The sequence below is a fragment of the Micromys minutus genome (assembly GCF_963924665.1).
Source record: "Micromys minutus genome assembly, chromosome: 21".
NCBI classification, from domain to species: Eukaryota; Metazoa; Chordata; class Mammalia; order Rodentia; family Muridae; genus Micromys; species Micromys minutus.
The window spans coordinates 5,310,069-5,333,247 of NC_137956.1; the positions used below are offsets into that span (position 1 = coordinate 5,310,069).

The window sequence follows — 23,179 nt, forward strand, 5'->3', positions numbered from 1 at the left end:
CTCTGCACCCCCCACCCCTAATTCAGGAAGGTGAATGCTGTAAACGCTGTATCTTAAAACTCTGAAGTATGTGTTGAAAATTAAGAGAAAGCCCTCAAGAGCTGTTGGCTGCTTGCTTATATTTTATTGCATTCAAATTACATCAGTTTTATGGCCCTTGGGCACAAATTATGGATATTTTTTATAATATTTTATGCAGAATTCCACAAAGATTATACTTATATAGTTATCAAAATACCCAATAGAAGTTGCATTCCTACTAGTTTCCCAACTGAGGAAGCCAAAGCCTCGATGGCCTGAAGCTGCCCTGAACTCTTGCCAGATGATGGAGTGTGTCCTAGGCTGGACTGACAGGCCTGGGGCTGAGTGTTGTGGTGGTTTTCTAGTGTGAGCCCCAGGCATGTCGGTATCCTGGCAGGCCCCTTATAAGGATGCACAGAATGGGTAATCAGTGTGAGCATGCAGAAGACCTGGAATGGGGACAATTATGAGAAGGATCTGAGAGTAGACACTACCTGACCACGTAGCTTATGACAAAGCTACTGTCATCAGGTGCCAATCCAGGCCAGTGAGCCACAATAACAGGGCCGAGAGCACAGAAATAAGCGCAGGTCTCCAGCCAGCTGAGGTTCGAAGAAGTGTGCAAGAGAAAGGCAATGTCAAGTGAGTCCTGTTCTCAACAGCTGTGCCAGACAATCAGATACCTACATGCAAAAGGAGAGAGGTGGGGGAGGGGGAGGGAGAGAAGAACCAGGATGCAGGAATAAAAGATAAAACAAAACAAAAACAGGCCCTACTTTGAGAACTCTAACATATCACACCCGGTATTAGCTAATTAGATGTCTTGTTCTAATCCCTTCGTTTCTGAGTTTCTGACCTCTCCTTCTAGAAACACAGCAAGGTCTCCTCTTTTCTTCTCTAACAGAATCCACGGGATTAATTCTCCTCTTTGGGTCTGAGGAAAAGAAGGCTATTCACCTGCCTGCTTTTTTGACCACACCCCCTTTCACTAAGGGTTGGGTGTGGCCTGTTCCCTGAAAGTTCATTTGCTGGAATTTCTGGTGCCGAGCACAGTGATGTAGAGAGAGAGCTGGGATACTTGGGAGAGGAAAGCTGGATGGAAGGTGGTTACATCATTGAGAATCCCACCTGTAGAAGTGATTGACACATTCCTGTAGGACCCTTTAGTTCTCAAGAGAGCAGCCATTAATGAGTGGGACTAGTCCTAGAATCTTCCTGACTTCCTGATGTACCTTGTGGCATCTTCCTTTCCCACATGCCTGGCCATGTTGTCATACAGCCATGACAGATTCCAACAATGTGCTGCCTTGATGAGCAGCAAGTAGTGACCTCAGGGGATACTCACTCCTTCTGAGCCCCTGCTTTCCTATCTGCCCAGGAGGCCCTTCTGGGCCCAGGAGAAACACCTCCCACATGCATGTTCTTGAGATCAACCATCGAAGGGCAAAGTCCTGCAGAAGATTTTCTTGCTGTCTTTTAGAAAGACAAGTCTGCCAAAAGAAAGAAACAGTTCACATACTCCATTCCTCATTGCAAATGTCGACAGGGGGCTCAGCAGGTCACACTCATATGATATTGGTGGGTTTCAGTGAACACAAATTTCCACAGAACGAATTAGGCCTTGTACGCGGAAAGATTTAAAGCTTGCTGTCAGGACGGGCAATTCTTCTTTGAGGAATCTAACCTGAGAAAACAATTAGGGGGATGTTCACAGACGTGTGCAGAAGATGAATTGCTTAAGAAAGAGTAAAGACAACCTTTAAAATTCCAGTGTGACAGGAGAGGGTAATTGAATCATGCTGCTTGGAATGAAATAGAATCCAATTAATTATATATATATTTAAAAATGGTTGAGCTGGAGAGAGGGCTCAGCAGTTAAGAGCACTTGCTGCTCAATCATAAGTAGCTGAGTCCAGCACCCACATCAGTCAATTCACAACTAATTCCAGTTCCAAGAAACCAGATGCCCTCTTCTGGTCTGTGCAGGTGCCTGCACACATATATGTGCATATTCTAACATCACACACACACACACACACACACACACCTTTTTTCAAAGATACAATGATCCAAGGGTTAGGGATTCCGCTCAGTTGACAGACTGCTGTATAGCATCCACAATGCCCTGGACTCCATCCCCAGCGCTCCTTAACTGGGCACGGAGGCGCAAACCTGTAGTCCTAGCATGGAGAGGCAGAGGCAGGAGGATCAGAAGTTCAAGCTTATCTCTGGCTACATGAGAGTTTAAGGCCACTTTAGGGTACATGAGACTCGAAAAAGAAAGAAAAGAAATATGTGAAAGGTCTATATTTATGCAAATAAACTTTAACTACAAGAAGCCAAAATGCTTATGAAAAATATACCTGTGGCATCTATTAAATTCATACAGTGTACCAACTGCTATTCTAAGACATGTCCAAGGACTAGCTTAGTTCATCTTCACAATAACTCCACTGGGAAATAATTGCTTCTGCCGTTTTACAGGGGCTCTGGCTGGTCACATGACTTGCATAGGCACACACTTAGGGAGTACACTTACATAATTAGACCCCAGAGTCTATATTCCTAAAAAACCATGTGATTCTACTTAGAAAATGAAACAAGAGAATGTTATATGTGCTAGTGTGTTTTTGAGAAAGCGAGGGAGAACTGAAATGGGAAGTACCATAATAAAGTTCATTCGTTTTTTTGAAGCCCCCATATATACTGCTGTTTATCATTCTGGTGAAGTAAATTTGATACGTGTTGCTATTAGAATCCTGCACCCCGCTCCTACACAATACTCATGCCCTTGGTGGGAACTGTGGGCCCATGAGTGCCACAGTGTATGTGGAGGTCAGCAGAGAGAAGTTTTCTTTCCACTTGGTTTTTGAGGCAGGGTCTCTTCCTCTGCTTGCTGTCTGTCCTGCAAGCTTCCCGACAATTCTTCCGTCTGTCTGCCTCTCTTCTCTCCACACAATAGCTGGAATACAGATACTAGCCACCAGGGAACAGACTTAGGTCGTCAGACTTGCTTAATTACTTAGCAAGTGGCTTCACCAGCCGAACCACTTCACTGGCCCTCCCTAGATGTGATTTTAACCAAAGATCTAAAAGGGTTTTTCTCGGTGTTTTTCAGCTCTGTAACAGTCTTCCTAGGTAGTTTAGTCATCAGAATTTACTGCATGTTGATCTATGAAAAGCATAAAGGCCCTGACAGAATGACCCCTTAAACATGCCTAGGTGTCTGCCTGTCTCTCTGCCAGCTTGCCCACCTATCCTTCTTCTTCATGCTTGTTTGATAAGAGAAAGACACTGGGATATGAAGTTGCTCTCGGTTTCCACTGCCACCTTTGATCTCATTAAAACTTTCTTTAAATCGTTGCTTTTCACCTTTAATCCTCTTCCAGAGCAGTTTCTTCAGGGACACTGGCTTCTAAGGATGAGCTCTCCTCCCTGTGTGTACAGCTTTCCTATCTGCTGTCCTGATGATGTCCTACTCGGGAGAGATTACGTGAGTTCCGGAGAGCAGGGTTCCTACTAGCCCTGAGGCCCACACAGGGCCCAACAATGCTTTACAACAAGCCTTCAGGGTGACAGCAGTTACTGCCCAGGCCTGTGCCAGCCTCTAGCATGTACTGTGTTTCTACTCACATCAGCTTTGCAAGTTGCTGTGACTGTCCATGTTAGAGAAGGAGGCATCCTTCACAGGGCTGTTATGACCCCCAAAAGGTCCGTTAGCCAGAGTTTAAACACAACTTTGCCTACAAAAGTGCACATTTTGGGCAATAGCGAAGTTTTTGCTGTGCAGCTCTGAGGATCTCAGGTGGATCTCCCGGAATCCATGTTAAAACAAAGAAAGAAAGACAGGGGAGGAGAAGAAAGGGAAAGGACAAGAGAAGAAAAGAAAAGAAGGAAAGAAACAGGATGGAGTGGTATGCATTTGTAATCCTGGACTGAGTTGGGTGTGGTAGTGAAGAAAGGACCCCTGGGACTCTCTGGGAGCAAGTCTGGCCTACTAGGCCAGTGAGAGATTCTCCCTCACAAAACAATAAGGAGATGGTACCTGAAGAAGGATGCTTGATACTGTTCTCTGGTTTACGTGTGTACATGCATGCTTACATGCACACACATATGCACATACCAATACACATGTGTACATTACACATGGCACACACATGCACACATGAAACATCCACATACATATACTCACATACATATATGCACATATACACTCACAAACATCTATACATCCATATACATGCACACACACACACACACACACACACACACACACACACACACTTCTTTTTCTCACTTTATTCCTACCCAAGGTAATTTAGTCAATGGAATTACTTTGTTTGGCTGCTTTTTCCAAACTTGATGAAGTAAGGGATGCTTTGAAGGGGAATTTCAAATTATTTATTTTTTGTTCTTACATGTATATGTGTGCACATCAGATCTCCTAAAACTAGAGTTACAGGCAGTTGGAGCTGTCATGTGGATGCAGGGAACAGGATCCAGGTCCCCTTAAGAACAGCAATTGCTTTTAACTGCTGAATAATCGCCCCAGGCCTAGAAGGTTATTTTTGAAAGGAAGATCTAATTCTTTTGTAGTCATGAATATATCTTACTCTTTTCAGAAGGTATGTTAACAAAATGTATTTCAGGACTTGAAAACAAATACAAGCTTACACCTCACCATTCTTTTGAAATGAAAGACCACCAGCATATGACCTTGACACCCAGTCCAGAGCCTGGCCTGCGGAGTGTCTATCCCTTCTACACCGTCATGGGTGAGACAGAAAAGAGACTCTATTAGAACAAAATAGATAGAATTTATTAAATATGTGTTATGTGGGTTTTAATATCAAACACAGAAAAGAGGCTCTATTAGAACAAAATAGATAGAATTTATTAAATATGTGTTATGTGGGTTTTAATATCAAAGTAAGCGTGCGTGAATGGGTTCCTCATCCATTCAATAAAAGTATCAATCGTTACTGAACATGAAATGATTACATGCCACAACATATAAAATTCTTTAAGTGAGAAAGAAAAGAATCACAGCTTGAATAAATATAGTGTTCTCAGCTGGTCCAATCAGGGCATAAGGCACACATTAAAACGAGGGGTTAGTGAATCAGAACATAGCTTATACTGCCACATACACAAATCAATCTCTGAACGTGGCTCCCACAACCAGGCCCACGTTCTCCTCACCGGAGGGGAGAGCACTGCATGCTGGGAATCTTTCCCACCAGGCTCAAGTTTTTCCAGCTGCTCGGGTTACCTGTGCCCAGGCTTCTCCATGTGGGAGAAATCCTGCTGCTAATACTTTATTGGTAAACAAAACCTTTATGCTGTAACAAAAATGACACTTTTAACTAATGCCCTTTTCCCTCCATACCAAACCCGAGCAAAACAGGAAATAGGCGGTGAAACCTGGACTTCGGCATCCACAGAAAACAAACGATGGCTGTGAGTAGCAGGGTCAGGTAGGTATCTGAAATACGGCCTCAGGTGCCAGCGCTTGCTTGCTCTCTCTGCCTCCGCTTGCCTGAGATTCCCATTCTAGGTTACACCATGTCTTCGAGGAAGCAATCGTCACCCTCTCCTGGAAGTCACAGGCTTCCAGGGTCTTTTGGCATCTGCAAGAGGCGAATGTCTCTGAGGGCCTAAGTCAGCGTTTTCTTTGAGGTTAACTCCAGAACTCTTGTGTACGGGGTGTAACTCCTTGAAGGCATCGTGATTTCACGAGTCCTGCCTGTTGGGCTGAGATATGAGGAAAAAAAGGAAAATGAGATAAAAACCCTTCATATGTTTCATGTGGTAAGAACTCAGCACTGAAAACTAAGAACAGGATTATTAGTAATGACGTTGCATATTTCACAGAAACACTATATAAAAGGGATTTGCCATGGACTGAATATTTGTGTCCTTGCAAATTCAGAGCTGAACCCCCCCCACACCCCCCAGAGTGATTGTGTCAGGAAGTGATGAGACAGTGAAGATGGAGCCCTCATGAGTAGGATTGGTCCTTCCACGAAAGCTCAGAGAGCCTCAAGAGAGGAGGGCAGAGGAAGGCAGCTGTCTATGAGCAAGAAAGCAGGTTCTAACCAGATGCTGAATCTGTTGGTACATTGGTCTTGGACTTCTTGGCCTCCAGCATGAGAATAAATTTGTTTGATCTTTAGCTTCTAGTTCATTGTGTCCATATATAACTACATTTCCCAGCCTCCTTTGCAATTAGGTGGGCTAGTTACTGATGGGCAGAAATGACTCATACTGTCTGAAGTTTAAATGTTACAACCATATATATCATCTCATATGTTCACCTTCTCCTCTCTTTTATGTAAGGGCTGGGGTATGGAAGGTAGGTTCAAGAGGACTCCAGAGCCCAAGAAAGTCACTGGTGGCAGAATCCTAGAATCCTGTATGACTGTGTAGAGTAAGGACCAACCCTACCTGCCTTGAACTGTGATATGGACATATGGAGGTGAGCTACTGAGGCTTGAAGGTATTACAGTTACATTTCATCCAACAAAACAGTGATCGGATACACAGGAAACAGAATAGTTTACTTCCTTGCCTAAAACTTCCCATGTCCAGTTATTCACAAAGTGATGTGTGCTGTATCACACGGGCATGAGTGTCAGGAATCTTACACATTGCATGTCTCCCCTAGGAGACAGTTATATAGTAATTTACTTCAAGATTAAAACCTTCCATTTTGGAGGGAAGCTTATTAGACACAGGATGTGAGAAAGGAGGTAAAACCATGGAATGTTTGAAGGAGAGGTGAAACATTCCATCCTGCAAGGTAGCTCCTTAAGTTCAGGAAGTAAAAAACTCAAAGACTTCAGGAAGTCCCTAAAACTGACCAAATCCAATCATTTGTAAAGCATATATAAGCAATAAAGACAGCTGAGAGACACTCACAGATCAGCTAAATTTCCTTACAGAATCAGGAACCAAAGCCAGGAGTGTGTATGCTGCATACCTTTAATCTCAGCCCTCAGAGGTAGAGGCAGCCAGATCTCTCTGAAAGTTCAAGGCCAGCCTAGTCTACATAGCAAGTTCCAGGTCAGCCAGAGCTATACAGCAAGATTCTGTCTCAAGACAAAGTAAAGCAAAAACAAAAAGAAGGGGAGGAGGAGAAAACTAGGGTAATTGCAGGAAAAAGGCTCAGACCAACTGATCTACCTAGAAAGGACACTCTCCAACCCGATGAGCTAACTGTAGGCTGTGTAGTGTGGTCTGCCTTTCTAGCTTTCATGAGCTGTTACCTATGCTGGGGTGGGCTTTTGGCAAATCATTTCTGCTCCTGTAAATAATCTCATTAGAACTCATTGGTTCATTAAGTTGCACTTTGATGGTATCCTTACTTTGGTCTGTCACTGGTCCCCTATCTAGGTAGGTCAACATTTGCTCACACCTCTTCAGGTACAGTGCCCACGATAGAAGTTCAGTATGCCTTTTCCATATATTTCCATTCTCTAGCACACTGAGAACCACTGTTGTCCAGGCTCTGACACACCAGTGGCAGTGTCCCCTATCAGAGTAATTTGCATCTGTGTCCATTGCTAGGTTTGATTTCTCTGAGGGTGAAAGCCATGTCTCACTCATCTTTGTGACATTAGCAACTCACAAACGCTGAGCTTGTAACTTCTAGTCTTCACAATCACGAGGATGGAAGCCAGAGTGAGTTTGAGGAATGGGTGGTTCTCAGTGTCACTGAGCACAGACAGGAATCCCTGAGGTGTGGCACTTCAAAAAGTCCCTGGTGACCTGGATATGCAGGTTAGAGGACTAGCAGGGGCAGAAACCAGATGGCCTTCTGTGTCAGCTCCTATGAAAATTCCATGTAACAGAAATGGTCTCCTGTGACAATATGCTAAAAGCTCATAAAATGCAGAAATATTTATAAAGGTGAACCTTCTGGGTTTCAAAAGCAGGCATTCACATCCCAACCTTTCAGAACTGCAGGGGGTGGGACATTTTATTAAGCTGATCACTAAGATGCATCAGGACTTCAAGAATGTAAGTCATTCCGATCACAGAACTGCAATTGCCTGTTTGCTGAAGTATAACTGGGGTCCTGCTAGCCTTTTATGAATCCACAGAAGAATGGTTTCCCTGGAGGCTGAGAGCACTAACAGAACAAACACAAAGGAAAGAAAACACCAAAGCTTTGGCAAGGGTCGACTTTATATTTTGATCTCTCTACAACGGAAACATGAAAACACAAGCCTTTAAAGCACTTACTGTGCACAGGTACTAATGGTCATGGAGATATCTGCCACCAAATTGCACCTACTAAGATATAATTCAGAGGGTTGGAGAGACGGCTCAGCAGTTAAGAGCACTTGCTGCTCACGCAGAGGACTCAGGCTTAGTTCCCAGCACCTCTATGGTAACTTACAACCACTAACTACAGTTCCAGGGGATCTGGTGCCCTCTTCTGGTCTCCACAGGTACCAGGCATGCATGTGGTGCACACATATGCAGGCAAGACATAAATAAAATAAAATAAAATAAAATAAAAGCTATATCCAAAAAATTAAAGGAGGGTGGGTGGGTGCTGGAGAGATGGCTTCTGGGTTAAGAGCAACAAAAACTATTCCAGAGGTTCTGAGTTCAACTCCCAGCCACCACATGGTGGCTCACAACCATCTATACAGGAACCTGATGTCCTCTTCTGGTGTGTCTAAAGGCAGCTATGATGTACACACATAAAATAAATAAATAAATCTTAAAAAAATTTTTTAAAAAGTAAATCTAAATTTTTGAAAGCGAGATAACTGAGTTTACCGAAAACCAGGATGCTATTCATTAAGGGGCAGAAAAAAGAAGTCTCCTTTCTCTCTCATTTTTATTTTTTATTTATTTTTTCTGTGCTCAGAGGCCAGATGACCTTAAGTGATTCTCAATGACTAATTAATATGTATCATACTTCATATTCATATTCAAACTGATCTCATGTCTAAAATGCAAGCCCCGCCCCTTGCTGTAGGAACGCCAGGAAGCAGAGTGGCAGCTCAGGCGAGCAATCGAGCCCACGAGCAAAGCAATCGTGGCTGGGATATGACTGTCCTGGGTCACAGCAAAATGGAGGAAACACCCAGGTTCTGAGTGTGCAAGGGCATGGGCTGGGGCCCTGTGTTTGTTAGTTGTCTACATGAAATCAAACTTTGGAGGTGTTCTACAGGAATAGCCTCCCAGCCAAACAGCCGCTGCCTTCACAAGTTTAGCTGTGCCCCCTGGCATGGGTGACTACTGTCCTTCCTCATAGGAGGGGAGGGAAGGACCATAGGCTCCTTAACTGATAGTATCCTTGAGGTCTTGGGGTGGGGCTAGGCTTGGAAAAGCTAGGGGAGGGGAGCTCTATTTGTGTGGCTGTTGGGGAAACTATTGCAATTGCTGGGCGATGATTTTCTAGTGTTGTTGGTTGGGCTCACCCATGTTTCTATCAGTAAGCCCCCCATCATGCTCTGTAAGTAAAGCCCTACGGACTCACTGGTGGAGGGAAAAGAACTTTGAATTGTCGATAGAAATTTATGGGTCGGGACTTGTATATGTAACCTAGTACCCCCCAAAGCAGAGAAAATTCCCCAAGCAGATGGACTACCAAATCTTCCTTCCTTCCTTCCTTTATTTAATTTTGATTTTGGTTTTAAAAACAGGTCTCATTATGTTCCCTCACTTCAATCCTCCTGCCTCAGCCTCTCCAGTCAAATTTTCCTTTTCAAGGTGAGGAAATGAAGACTTAAGAATGCAGAATTTTCTCCAGACCACAAAGAAGGCAACTTTCAAGACACAGATCCAGGTCTAACACGCAAGCAGGAATCTTGGCCACTTCCAAGAACTGACACACTTAGCCTGGAAATGGTCTACAGAGGACCAGACAGACACCAGCTGGAGGACTCAGGAGGCCAGAGGCTGTAAGGAAAGGTTCCACCACAGGGAGGGAAGGCAATTACTAGGGACTGGTACAGTCTCTGCAGGTACTCTGAGGAGAATGAGTCACCCTGAGAGAAGATGGAGGGCAGGCTGGGAAGATGAGGGTGCTGGGGGGTACCATCCTATAAAGTGAAAGCAAGCATTGTTCCGCCTGGGAAGAGCACTGGGGAGATTGTACTGCACAAGGATGAATTGAGTGCTTGGTCACAGGCACCATTCTGACTGCTTGACAAATGTGAGCAACAAAGCACAAGCCAGTGTGGCTTCTTCTAAGTCCTCTGCTAGATGAGCAAACCCCAGTATAACACAGGTCAGCTTCCTAAATCCCCACATGCTATAGACCTCTTGTGTATTCATCCAAAGAATACTTACTGACCATCAACTGAATAGCAGATCCTACAGTCTGGATGCTCACTTCCCAAAGAGCTTCAGGAATCAAAGGACTGGGCCCTATTGGGGCACTGCTAAAAGGTGGTGGGAGGGACCCATAGGAGGCATGGCCTCACAGGAAATTCTTAGGTAACGATGAAGGTAGGAGTGGCCTTCAAGGGGGTGTGGAACCCTAGTCTAAGTTATTCTGTTTTTGCTCTTCCTGGATCATGGTGTAGACAGTTTTTGCTCCACCATGCAGTGCCCTCACAGAAAGATCGTGGAATAAACTGAGTCTACACAATACACATTTCTCTTTGTATTTCACCTGGGGTAGTACATTATAGTAGCTATCAGCATCAGACAACTAATATCCTAGACCAGGGAGAGCAACTCTGGATCCCCATGTTCCCGGGCATTCACGATGCTGCCAGGAAAGGGGACAATGTGAGTGGGTACCTTAGAAGACGGGGTTAATGCCATTATGACTAAAGAAGAGGTCGGTGCAATTTTGTGACTTGTGAGTTATACTCTAGGGGCAGCAGCAAGCACCTGACCCCTGCAGGTGTGGGAAGTGAGGGGGAGGCTGGTACACACAAGGGTCACTGTTGTGTTTCAACTCACAGAGCTCTGGTACTCCCTTGGCCCTCCACTTTACACAAGGTCTGAAGCCACTGAGGGTTTAATTGTGGAGGCCCCTGCACACTGAAGCACTGTATATTTGACCAGGCTAACCGCCATTGATAACTGCCTATAAAATTAAGTTGACAAAATCACCTAAGTAAACTCAGACTCATTTATATTGGATATAGACATGTAAAAATGAGTATTAGGGTTTAGTTAATTGTGATTATGGCTAGTTTTAGAAAGTATCTGTGTGTGCTTGTATCTGAGTTTGTACACATGAGTGCAGTACTTGCAGAGGCTGGATGAGGTTGGTGGAGTCCTTAGAGATGGAATCAGAGGTGGTTGTGAGCCACACCCAACATGGGTGCTAGGACCCAGCCCTTACAGGGGCAGTAAGAGCCCTACACTGCTGAGCCATCCCTCCAGCCCCTTTTTCTCGCTGTGTTTTATTAAGTTACCTGCTTGTCTACATTTTTTCATCTAATCCTCACAGCAACACACAGATTCACAACTATCATCCTCTTTCCCATTTTGAGGATGACTGTGTCCAAGTTTCAGAGAGTCATCAATCAACCTGCCCAAGGCTGAGGTCAGCTAGCCGCTGGCAGGACAGGGTACCCAGGTGCCCTAACTGTTCAACTGAGCTACCCTGCTGAGCTCTTTGTGGCCGGAGAAAGAACAGAGACCACTTCTGTGTCATCAAGGCTAAATTCAATACTTCCTGATCAAAAACACTGTAGAGGAGGCTGTATTAAAAAAAAAAAAAAAATTCTCAGCCAGGTATGGTAGCTCACACCCACAGGCCCAGCACTTGGAAGGCAGAGACAGCAGGATCAGGAATCCTCAGCTACACCGTGAGCTCAAGACCAGCATGGGATACATGATCCCCTGTCTTAATGAAACCAATATACAAGTAAAATAAGGAAATAAAGTAAGTAAAATAAAATAAGTAAAAAATTAAACTATAAAGATATTCTGGAAAACCTCAGAGAAGATTGTACTTTTTAGGTCTAAGTTTGAAGTCCACATAAGGATAAGGCTTTTACCAGGACGCACATAACACAGTTTGGTGGCCTTGTGCTTTTTTTCTTCCCTCCCTTGTATGTGTCTAATGTGTATGGGCATGTGGGTGCCAAGGTGCACACATGGAGGTCAGAGGCTCCTTCCACAACGTGGGTCTCAGGGATCAAACTCAGGTCCTTGGTTGTTGGCAAGCAGCTTTACCCACTGAGTCATCTCACCAGCCTAGCCAGCCTCAACTTACGGAGCCATTTCCAGGTACAAATGGCTGTACCCAGCCTCAGAAACATGGTGTCCCCCTGTGTGGAGAGACCACGATTAAACCGCCACTGTGCAGCATCCAGGAGAGACTTGCTGTTTTCTCTGGACCTCAGATTTGCTTCCTTTGAACCTCGGGGATTCATGCAGACGATGGGGTTCTGATCTCTTTGCCCGTAGGCTTCTATTTAAGCCAGACTTACTTAGAATCCAACATTCAAAATTAAGTGCTGGCTTAGTTTAGTTGGAGCTAAGAAGGCTGTGGGGAGTGAAGATGTTCCCCAGCAAGCCCCTCAATAATCCTCCTCCCCCAACATCCCCCACATATTCCCAGCAGCCCCCCACAACAGGGCAAAACCTTTGTAAAACACCAAGTGGAAACCCTGCCTCAGGATAGCTCAGAAGCTTTCCTCACCCCTATGACCTGGGGGTGCTTTTCACATAGTAGGCACTTCATAAATATTTGAGAGGAAACGGGTGAAATATTATTCTGCCCTTTCGGAAATGTGGTTATGTCGTTTTCATTTCCTTTGCTGACTGACCTAAGCAGTTAAACCGCCACAATGGATCCTGAGGGAAACCCAAATGCTACATTTATGGAAAAGCTGCCTTTCGATTCTGACATGCCTTCCAGGTTCACTGTGGCCATAAGTTAAGGGTCTGTCAGCACTTCCATTATGAAAACTGTTTTGTGGTTTCATAACGCAGCCATAAAAGTTTGCCTCCGGCTATCCTTGGGTGTACAAATTGAAAAGCTTGTTTTAAGCCAAAATGTGGGAATCAGAAAACAAACAATTTATTGGTTTCAGACATGGTTTTGTGCCCGTCTTGGCCAAACAAGATTTATGATGTGGGGAAACAGAATGAGCTGCGACACTTGGTTTCTGAAAAGCCTGAGAAAGAGGAAAATGGCCAAATTACTTACATTTCAAATGGGCCCCCAAACACAATCAGTCATTCTTCTGCTTATATTTTCATCAAGTAAATTGTATCCTATGCTTGTGAGATACTGAATCTGCTTTATGTATTCTTATTTTTTTAAGCATTTTCTGTTAATTCTGTTAGAATGGTATAACTGCCTGTTTACCTGGATACCAGAAAACTGGCCAAAAAAGCTCAACAACACTGTTAATGAGTTCTTCTTATGACAGCAAATGGCTAGATTTAATCAATAAGAACCCATCAGTCACAGATTTAAAAGTAGGAAAATGAGGCTTCACTGTACCACATTAGTGATGCTGGAGACTTGATAAAGCCACTGACTTAAGACTGGGAAGCCAAGGCCTCAGCATAGAAAGAACTCTTAGACTCCAGGCTACAGGTGGTTAATAGGACCAGACCCAGGCATTCCTCATCCCAGCTGGGCAATTGGTTGGTCACTTCTTCCCACCAGATGTTTCTATTAAAGGTCCCAGATTCTGACATATTTTCTGGATCACTCTTGCCTAACACAGTGCAACACATGCAAGTGCACATGTCTATAACAAGAGTCCTTTCTTGTTCTCATGATACCAAGGCTTGGCACTTCATGACTTTGATGACCTTAATCACAAACCACAGGCATTAATTATCATATTATTTCACATCCTCTGGGCTGAGCACAATTGAGCACCTAGCCATGGCAAGTTTGTTTCAGTTAGAATCAGGACACTGAATAACGGATTTAACTTTCACTAAGCAGGACACAGACCTCCGAGTGGGGAGAGAAGCTGAACAATGAACGGGTCAGCTTATTAATGAAGCTGGATGATCAATGGTAGGGTTACAGTCTGTCTTAGGGCTATCATTTGCAGTTGACCAAAGCAGGAAAGGGTTTATTTGGTTTACACTTCTATAATACTGTTGATCAACAGAGGAAGTCAGGACAAAAACTCAAACAGGTCAAGAATCTGGAGGAAGGAACTAATGCAGAGACTGTGGAGGAGTGCTGCTTACTGGCTTGCTCTCCATGGCTTGCTTAGCCTACTTTCTTATAGAACCCAGGGCCACAATGAACTGGGCTCCTCCTGTCCCCATCAATCACTAATTAAGAAAATGCCTTACCGGGTTGCATACTGCCAGATCTTCTGAAGGTATTTTCTCAACTGAGGCTCCAGATGATACTAGCTTGTGTCAAGTTGTGTAGGTTGGTGTCAAGGTGATACATGATTGGACTATAGACAGTGGAGCAGGGGCAAAGTTTTGGTAAGGTGGAAGATAAAAAGAAAGCAGGAGATTCAAGATGGAGACAGCAGAGGAAGATGGTTCAGATCAAAGTGAACTAGATCAATTTTATCTTGTCTAGGTGGGCGGTTTATATCTTTATTAATTGGCAGTGAATGTATTGTGGATTGAGAATTTAACATATAAATCTGATTGATAAATTGATTATTGAGTCTTGATTTTATCGGGCTGTGGAGGACAGTGTGTGAAAGCAATGGCTGAGAGGCAGCTGGAACATGCAGTTCCAGCTCTATTGCCAGTGTGATGTGATTGCATGGGACCTGTGGTAGAGAAAGAGACCAGGTGCCCAGCTCCACATTGGAGTGGCTCCCTTGGAGTGAGAGCTCCTGAGGAGTGAGACTCAGTGGGACTGATAGCAACAGAACCTATTTAATATTTACTGCAACAGGTGGCGCCCAACATGGGGCAAGAATCCACTAGAAAGTTAAGATTATTAGCCTGAGAGAGTGTTATTTTCTAAGTAAGAGGGAGCCGGCACCATGTTGAGTCATGTGATATCTCAAGCATAGGAACCTTAAACAAAAGAAACATAGAGGTGGCCTAGGCTTGCAGGCTGTAGGTCCCCTGCTGTGAAAAGTACTGGCAGCTCAGAGAGTTAGAGATTAGAAACTGCTTGATTCTTTAGCAAAAGTTGTTTAGAAAATGATTTAACTTAGGTTTGGTTTATTTGTTTTAAAGATATTATTAACATCTTTTTTTGTTTTTATTGTTAGAAGAAGAGAGTACAAAGCTCACCAGAATCACATGGGGATTTTCACCTGCACTTTGGAACTGAGAAAGAGATAATTAGTCACTTACTCCAAGTAGAGGGTGGAAATATTTGCAAGTTAATAAGGTTACTAAAAATAGAAGTCTGTACACCAGGCAGAGTGAATACAGACATATATTATGGAAGTTGTTAATAAATAAAGATCTGACACTTCAGATTGAGAGCTGGACAGATTGATATATTTTGAATTAAAGTCCTGGTTTGGCAAGTTGCTTACTTGATATTGATACTGAAACTGATAGAAGGTGTTAGTTTGTTTTATGAATTACCCTGCTAAGGCCATGTGGCTTGTCAGATGCTAGCTAGCAAGGGTGTGTGGTTATTTTAAATTTACCACAACAGGAGGTTCATATTCTCTTAATGTGGGCTCCATGGGATCTGAGTTGATTTCTTGACATGACAGATTATTAGAGACCTAAGAATAAGACTATACAGTGTTTTAATTTATTAATTTGTTTTATATTGTTTTAAATTTCAAAATGAGTGTGGTGTTGAGTTTTGTGGTTCTATTATTTCTCTGGGAGAGAATACAGGATACAAGCTTTTCTGGTTGCCGATTAAATGACACACTATTTTGGGAGAAAGGTTTTGTCTTTGTGTTTTAAAAAAGGGTGCTTATGTTCTGGATGCCATCCAAAGTTCTATGGGTCAGACTGGATGGAGGGAGACTGCCTGAAAAACTAGATTCAAGAGGATCACACAAAAATTTATTTTGATACTAAAATGATTCTTTTGAGATTTATATATTGCAGAATGTGTAGCTATGGTGAAGCTTGTCATCAGAATGCTGAACTGGCCTGCTTGGATTCCTGATCTCAGGGACTTTCATCCAGATCCAATCAAGACAGACATCATAGACTACAGTAATAGTCAGTGTGGCCTTCCTTCTTGAGACCTGGCTGGCTTCCTCATCCCTCTTCTAGATAGCTCAATGCCCATATGCAGTTTGAAGAAGCCTATGAAGAGTTGTCAGCTGATTCCCTGGACTTTGGGTGTTGAAAGTGGTTATTCTAAGATTGTCTTTATGAGGAATTTAGAAATGGTCATAATTTAACAGGGAGGAATTAGCCAGACTGATTTGTACAGCCATAATCTCATTTGGTAACTAAGCTAAAGTCATATCTTTATATTGGTATAGAACCTATTAAATTTTAAAGTACAAGGTTTGAAACCAGTGCTTCTATTGATGCTTTTGTAAACTTCTGAGTTGATTAAATATAGGAATTAGGGGTCATATAACAAATTCATGGCTCCTAGTTCACCATTAAGGCATTTAAAAAATATTCTCATCAGAAATAGCTGAGAATAGTTAATAGACAACAGTCCAGATTACCTTATATAGTTAGATGGTTTTCAAAAACAACAGAAATCCACAAATCATGACATTTATTGTTATTTATGTTTTGTTGAGACATATTTGCTTCCAACAGTTCCCCTTTGGTAGATTTAATGAAGATATTGATCATCTCTATCTCCAGGTGAGTTTATACCTTGTGGTTAGACAGCTACTAGGCAGAAACTGCCTATTTCACCTACAGACTAATACTGTCCAGAAAGGGACACGTTATGCAGAATAGTTGACTGATAATTTTTACTGAGCCAGAATTATCAGCCCTTCAAAATTTCTGCATTTCAAAGGTTTGTCAGTGATCTTGGGCCAGAAGGCTGAAGACTTGCTCTATCATGTTGCTAACAGGAGATTGTGCTAGTGGAGATTTGTCTCTACAACCTGTCTCAATTCTGGAAGCCATGTTAGGCTTCCTATGATTATAGATATTTGGCCATTCTCAGATTTCTGATAAAGTTGAAGACTAATTTAGTTCTATAGCCTACCCAAGTTAATTAACTTTGAGAAAACATAGTCATTTAGATGATTTTTCAAATGGTAATAGTTGTACACAACTTACATTTGAGAAAAACTTTTTTTTAAAAGAAAACAGAAAAATAATGTGTAGGTTGGTGTCAAGGCGATACATGATTGGACTATAGAGAGTGGGACAGGGGCAAATTTTGGTAAGGTGGAAGATAAAAAGAAAGCAGGAGATTCAAGATGGAGACGGCAGAGGAGGATAGTTCAGATCACGGTGAACTAGATCAATTTCATCTTGTCTAGGTGGGCGGTTTATATCTTTATTAATTGGCAGTGAATGTATTGTGGATTGAGAATTTAAAATATAAACCTGTTTGATAAGTTATTGATTGTTGAGTCATGATTTTACCAGGCTGTGGAGGACAGTGTGTAAAAGCAATGGCTGAGAGGCAGCTGGAGTGTGCAGTTCCAGCTCTGTTGCCCATGTGATGTGAGAATGCACGGGGCCTATGGAATGAGATGTGTGTGTGTGCTGGGCATGGTAACTAACCGTGTGGTAGAGAAAGAGACCAGGCGCCCAGCTCCACACTGGAATGTAAGAGCTCCCACGGAGTGAGATCCCACGAAACCGGTAGCAATAGAACCTTAGTTAATATTTGCTGCAACAAAGTTGACATAAAACTAGACAACACACAGTCTAAGATCATTATGATGAACCAGATTCAAACCAGACATTTGAACTTACACAGTTATAGTACTAAGGAATGGATGAATTTTGTTCCTCATTTGAATGTTCTGTTTTAAGGTATCCGGCACACCCTCTAGTGTCATTATTAATGTCTTCCTATATCCTATCCCTCCTCCATTCTCTACGGTCAGGTAGGAATACATCTTGTTTCTCTCTGTACCCTGTCTGGCACAGTGTGCTGAATGAATGGATGAATGAATGAATGAATGAATGAATGAGCAAAGACATGCAGCAACTAATATCCATGGCTTGCTCAGTTTCTCCTTCAGTGTCTCTTCCACCCCACACAATTCTTCTGGCCTACTCAGAAGTCACCACTTAGCTTTAGAGCTGCATTTTTCATTGGAAGAATTCAATTCTGTTCATCACAGCCCAGGACAAATATTTTTCTTAAGTCAAAGAAGAATTTATGTCAGACAAACAGGAAATTCCTAAATACCTGGGTAGAAGATCACAGCCCACTCCAATTTCTCTTGTTTCCACTTCAGTCTTGGGCTGGGTTTCTGTCAAATAGTCCAACCTGCTCTGTAGTTCATTATTCTAGAATTGAGAAGGAAGTATATTCAGTAAACCAAGCCTGTAGCACTGACCTCCATCAAAAACTGTTCCTTACAGTGTTGATGTTGAAGAAATACCTCAATTCCATCATTATGCAAAGCTCTCTGTGTGTGCACACACATCCATATCAAGTTGTGCATAAATGAAAATAACATGCTGGTTATGCTATAGCATTATCTGCCTTTTAAATCAACAATTTGTTGTAGGGACAAATGGCTCAGTGTGTAAAGGTGACTGTGGCCAAGGCTACTGACCTGAGTTTGAACGGAGGACTCACATGGTAGAAGGAGAGAACTGACTCCTATAAGTTGTTTTCTGACCTGCATATAAGCTCTGTTGCATGTTTGTGAACATCACACACACACACACAAACACACACCAGTGTGTTATAGATGCCTACCCAAATTGACTAGTTTTCTTTTTGTGTCATCAAACTCTGTTAACTGAATCACAGTATCCAACATATGGATGTATAGTATTTATTTAACCAGTCTTATACGTGGGCAGTTAGATATTTATCACATTTTTGGCATTATAAATAAGGTGCAAGTCAACTTTTAACACTCCCTTACTAAGCTATAAAATGAGTAAGTCTATTAATTTAATTTAGTGGGAAATGCCTCTGTAACTGAATAATTAGTATTTCATAGGTGTGGAAAAATTCAGAATCTCAAACACATAAACTAGAATGAGCTCCTGGGGATTAAAATTAGCATTCTGTATACTTCTCATGATTTTTCTTTAAAAACTGGAGCCAAACATTGCATAAACTAATGATTAGATGCCCAGGAATTGGAAATGTGCCCCATGGGGAAAATTAAGGACAAAGGGGCAAGAAAGCTGAGGATGAGGCTGCTGACTCAACTTATTTCTAGATCCAGGGGTCCAGCACCCTCTTCTGGCCTCCACAGGGTGTTTGATCTCCTGGAGCTGAAGTTATGAACAGCTGTGAACCGTCTGATGTGGGTGCTGGGAACCAACCTGAGTCCACTGCAAGAGTAGCAAGGGTTCTTAACAGCTGAACTGTCTCCCCAGCTCCTTAATCGATTTTCTTTTTAGCAAGTTCTTTTACATATTTTTTTGGTAATGATCGACTCAACTTTAAAACCATAAAGGTCCTATCGATTACCTTGTATGGATTCTCGAAACTTGATGAGTAACACATGTAAGATAAAATTTACTGAATAAATGTATCAATAAATATGAGCTTTAAAAATAAACAGAAAAGAAATCGCAGTATTTGTCTTTTTTTTTTTTTTTCTCCTTTTTTTAGTTTGAGCTGAGCTGAATCATGGGTCCCAACTGAAAGTTTAAAAGTCCTACAGAAGGAGCTGGGAAGTTGGATCACCAGTTAAGAGTATCGTCTGCTCTTATAGAGGACCCAAGTATGTTGGGCAGCTAACTACTGTCTGTAACTCCAAGTCTATGAGATCCAATGCCTTCTGCTGACCTTCAGGGCACTACACCCACATGGTGTCTAGACAGGAATACAGGCAAATTGTTCATACACATAAAAATAAGCAAATCTTAAAACAAAAAGGAAGGGTTAAAACAAGTCCCAGGGAAACTGGGCTATTTGGTTTGAAGGGATGTAGGTTGCCACTCAGTAGCCCCTTCTGAAAGAGCAATGCTAAGGAGCTGTTGTGTAAAACCTCGCTCTGCCTGAGGTTCTGAGACACAGAAATGGTGTAAAGAATGACCATGTGCTCACCGTGCCCTAGCAACCGATGAGCTATGAATGACAGACTGACGGTCCTACTCTGTCACCAATGTCTAGAAAGAAAGAGATGCTGGCTTACTGAGTCAGGGCACACTCTTCTGGACTCTACTAATTATAAGGAAAGAGAAAGGCGAAAGAGGTCTTTCTTGCTAGCAATTCCAGCCCTATGGCCTGTTTCTCCCTAGTGCAAAGACTCTAATCCTGAAGGTCTCATGGACTAACCAGGGTGAAGAAAAATCATTAGGGGGCATAAGAGGTGGAAGTTTGCCTGGATTCACATACAGGGAGGGTGAACAAGTGGCCACAAAATGTTTTGTTTAATTTCACGGGTATTCTGTGTATAATCTCAAATACCCACAGAAGTACAGGAGTTAAAAATTAATATTCATGAAAACTGAATGAGATCAAGTTTAAATAGTATCTTCTGTGTATCAGACAGTGTAGGGGAAGGCAGTGCCAGAGAAAGGACTATGGAATGATGTGCATCCCTGCTGACCTCGGTCTTGCAGATAACTGAGCAGAACCAACAACAATGAGATAACATTACGAAAATATCCATAAAGTATCAGCGTGAACCCAGAAGGGGAAATACCACAGTCAGGAGAGGGAGTGCAGAGGAGAAGACTAGCCATGTTGGACAGCTGCACAACCACTGGCTGGCAATTTCAGCTCCAGGAGAACCGACACCCTCTTTGGGTCAAGAGAGGGAGCCTTAAACCACCAAGACTATGAAATGGAAAGATGAGATCCAGAGTAGGGGTTCCCCAGATTGTGTTTTGGATTCAGTGGAGGTCTTTAGTGGGCCTATGAAGCATGCCCATGAGGGGCGAACTAAAAAAGCGTGAATCTGAGTGGTAAGGAAGGGAACGGAGACAAAGTCATTCGCTGTTAAGGAGAAGGTTCTCCAATGGTTTTTAGATCAATGAGACTGAATCAAAGTCAGTGGTTCTCAACCTTCCTAATGCTGTGACCCTTTATTTAAAGTTCTTCATGTAGTGTTAACTCCCAACCATACAACTATTTTCATTCTTTTTTTATTATTTATTTATGTAAGTACACTGTAGCTGTCTCCAGACACACCAGAAGAGGGCACCAGATCTCAATACAGATGATTGTGAACCACCATGTGGTTGCTAGGATTTAAACTCAGGACCTCTGGAAGAGCAGTCAGTACTTTTAACCACTGAGCCATCTCTCCAGCTCCTGTTGATACTTCATTAACTGTAATTTTACTACTGCTATGAATTGTAATGTAAATATCTGTGTTTTCTGATGGTCTTAGGTAAACCTTGTGGAAAGATCCTGAGGTCGAGACCCACCGGTTGAGAACCTCTGATCTATAGTCTCCACATTAAAGGGTTCACAATGCCTAGTTTAGAATCCAAAGTCACATCGAATGGGAAAAGTCAGCAAGATGTGACCTGTTCTTAGGGGAACTGTGATGGACAGACAACAGTTCCAATGCCACCCAGATGCTAGACTTTGCAGGTGAGAATTTGAATGTTTTTATCATAATTATGATCAAGAGATAATGGAAAAATATGCATACAGGTAATGAACTAGTAAAGAAATAATAAAGAAGAACCATGAAAGATTCAACTGGAAATTTTAGAATAGAGAAACATAACATTTATTATTATTGCTGTTAGTGAAATTAATTATAATATTTATAATATGTATATTGTATGTTACATTACATATTATATTTATATACTATAAAATAACATAATATTGACAATAATTTTAGTGATAATTATTAATAATAATCTTAGGTAGACTTAGGGAAAGCGTAGAGATGGTAAAGGAAGGAATCAATACATCTAAAGGTACATTAATAGAATTATCCAATTAAGAGAAGCTAGGGCTGGGGAGTTGGCTCAGCGGGTGAAGTATTTGCATTACAAGCAAGAAGGCCTGACAATGGTCCCAGAACCCACATGTTAACGGCCAATGCTAGGAGACAGATATGGGAGAAGCTTGGAGCCCCCCAGCCAGCTAATGTTGCTGAATCAGTGAGATCTAGGGTCTCCTGGGTCACTGAAAATCCATGTCTTAAACAAAAGACAACGGGTGAACTGGAGGAAGATGCCTAACACAGGTACATGCATGTACCTGTATGTGAGTGTACATGTGTGTGTGTATGTGTGCGTGCATGTGTGCCAGATGTTAAAGGCCTAACACTACTACCCAAACCACAGAAAAGAAGGTGAGGAAAACAAAGGCAGCAATATCAAAACCCAGCAAGAAGGCTCAAACCTCCAATCCCAGTACCCTGGGGGGCAGAGACAGGGAATCAGTTCAAGACCATCCTCAGCTACACGGAGTTTGAGGCCCTGCCTCAAAAAGAAAAGAGCAGGAAATAACACAATGGCATCCTGTGAAATTAAAGCAGGGTGACTGTAAGATATGTAAACATTTTGTTGATTTTTAAGCTAGGAAGCATTTCTAAGGCACGCAGCTTACCGTGTATTCTCTGTACGCCCGTTTGTAACATCGCTGTACTAAGTTGTAAAGACTAATACATATAAATAAAGTGACCGACCAGCTCCGTCTGTCACCAGGACTCTACTCTGTAGAGGCGTCTGGAACAGGGGTGATGTCTGCTTCTCCTGCTTTTAAACACTACCACCTTGTGTTTGTATGTGTAATGATACCACTGTGTAGACAGAGAGGCTTGTAAGCCTTCTAGGAAGGACGAACTTGGCATGGGCATGAGGGGGAAAGCAACACACACACACACGCATGTGTGCACACACACATACACACACATGGACACGAGCCGCAGTGACCTTCTCTCCCAGCTCCCCTCTGGCTCAGGGAAGTCAGTGGCCAGGAGCTGAATTGGACAGCACATAAGCACACGTCCAGTAAAATGCATGTGGGGAGCATGCTGCAGCCTCAAAGGCAGCCAGGAAACTTCATGAGCGTCCTAGGAGCACCCCACAGACACACAGAGAGGCATGTGCCCTGCACTGTGTATGTTAAGGGCAGGATGGATACAAACCAGACTTTGGATTTGTTTCTTGTCACTCTTAAATATTCCCAGAAGTTCACGACTGTCAGCAAGGAAACAAACAGAATCCAGCCCCAAAGGCTTGGCCATTCACTGAAGAC

At 42.7% G+C, this 23,179-nt stretch overlaps 1 protein-coding gene across 1 annotated transcript in view; it reads right to left on the bottom strand.

The window, feature by feature from the left end:
- Positions 1 to 4,877: 4,877 nt before the first annotated feature.
- The window catches only part of MYZAP (myocardial zonula adherens protein), an 85,560-nt gene continuing 67,258 nt past the window's right edge, over positions 4,878 to 23,179 (bottom strand). Inside the window, exons 12-13 of the mRNA XM_080934396.1 lie at positions 18,227 to 18,327; positions 4,878 to 5,775 (exon numbers count right to left, since the gene is read on the bottom strand). Coding sequence (XP_080790522.1) covers positions 5,679 to 5,775; positions 18,227 to 18,327 — 198 coding nt within the window. The 3' untranslated portion in view covers positions 4,878 to 5,678. The remainder of the gene's footprint in view (positions 5,776 to 18,226; positions 18,328 to 23,179) is intronic.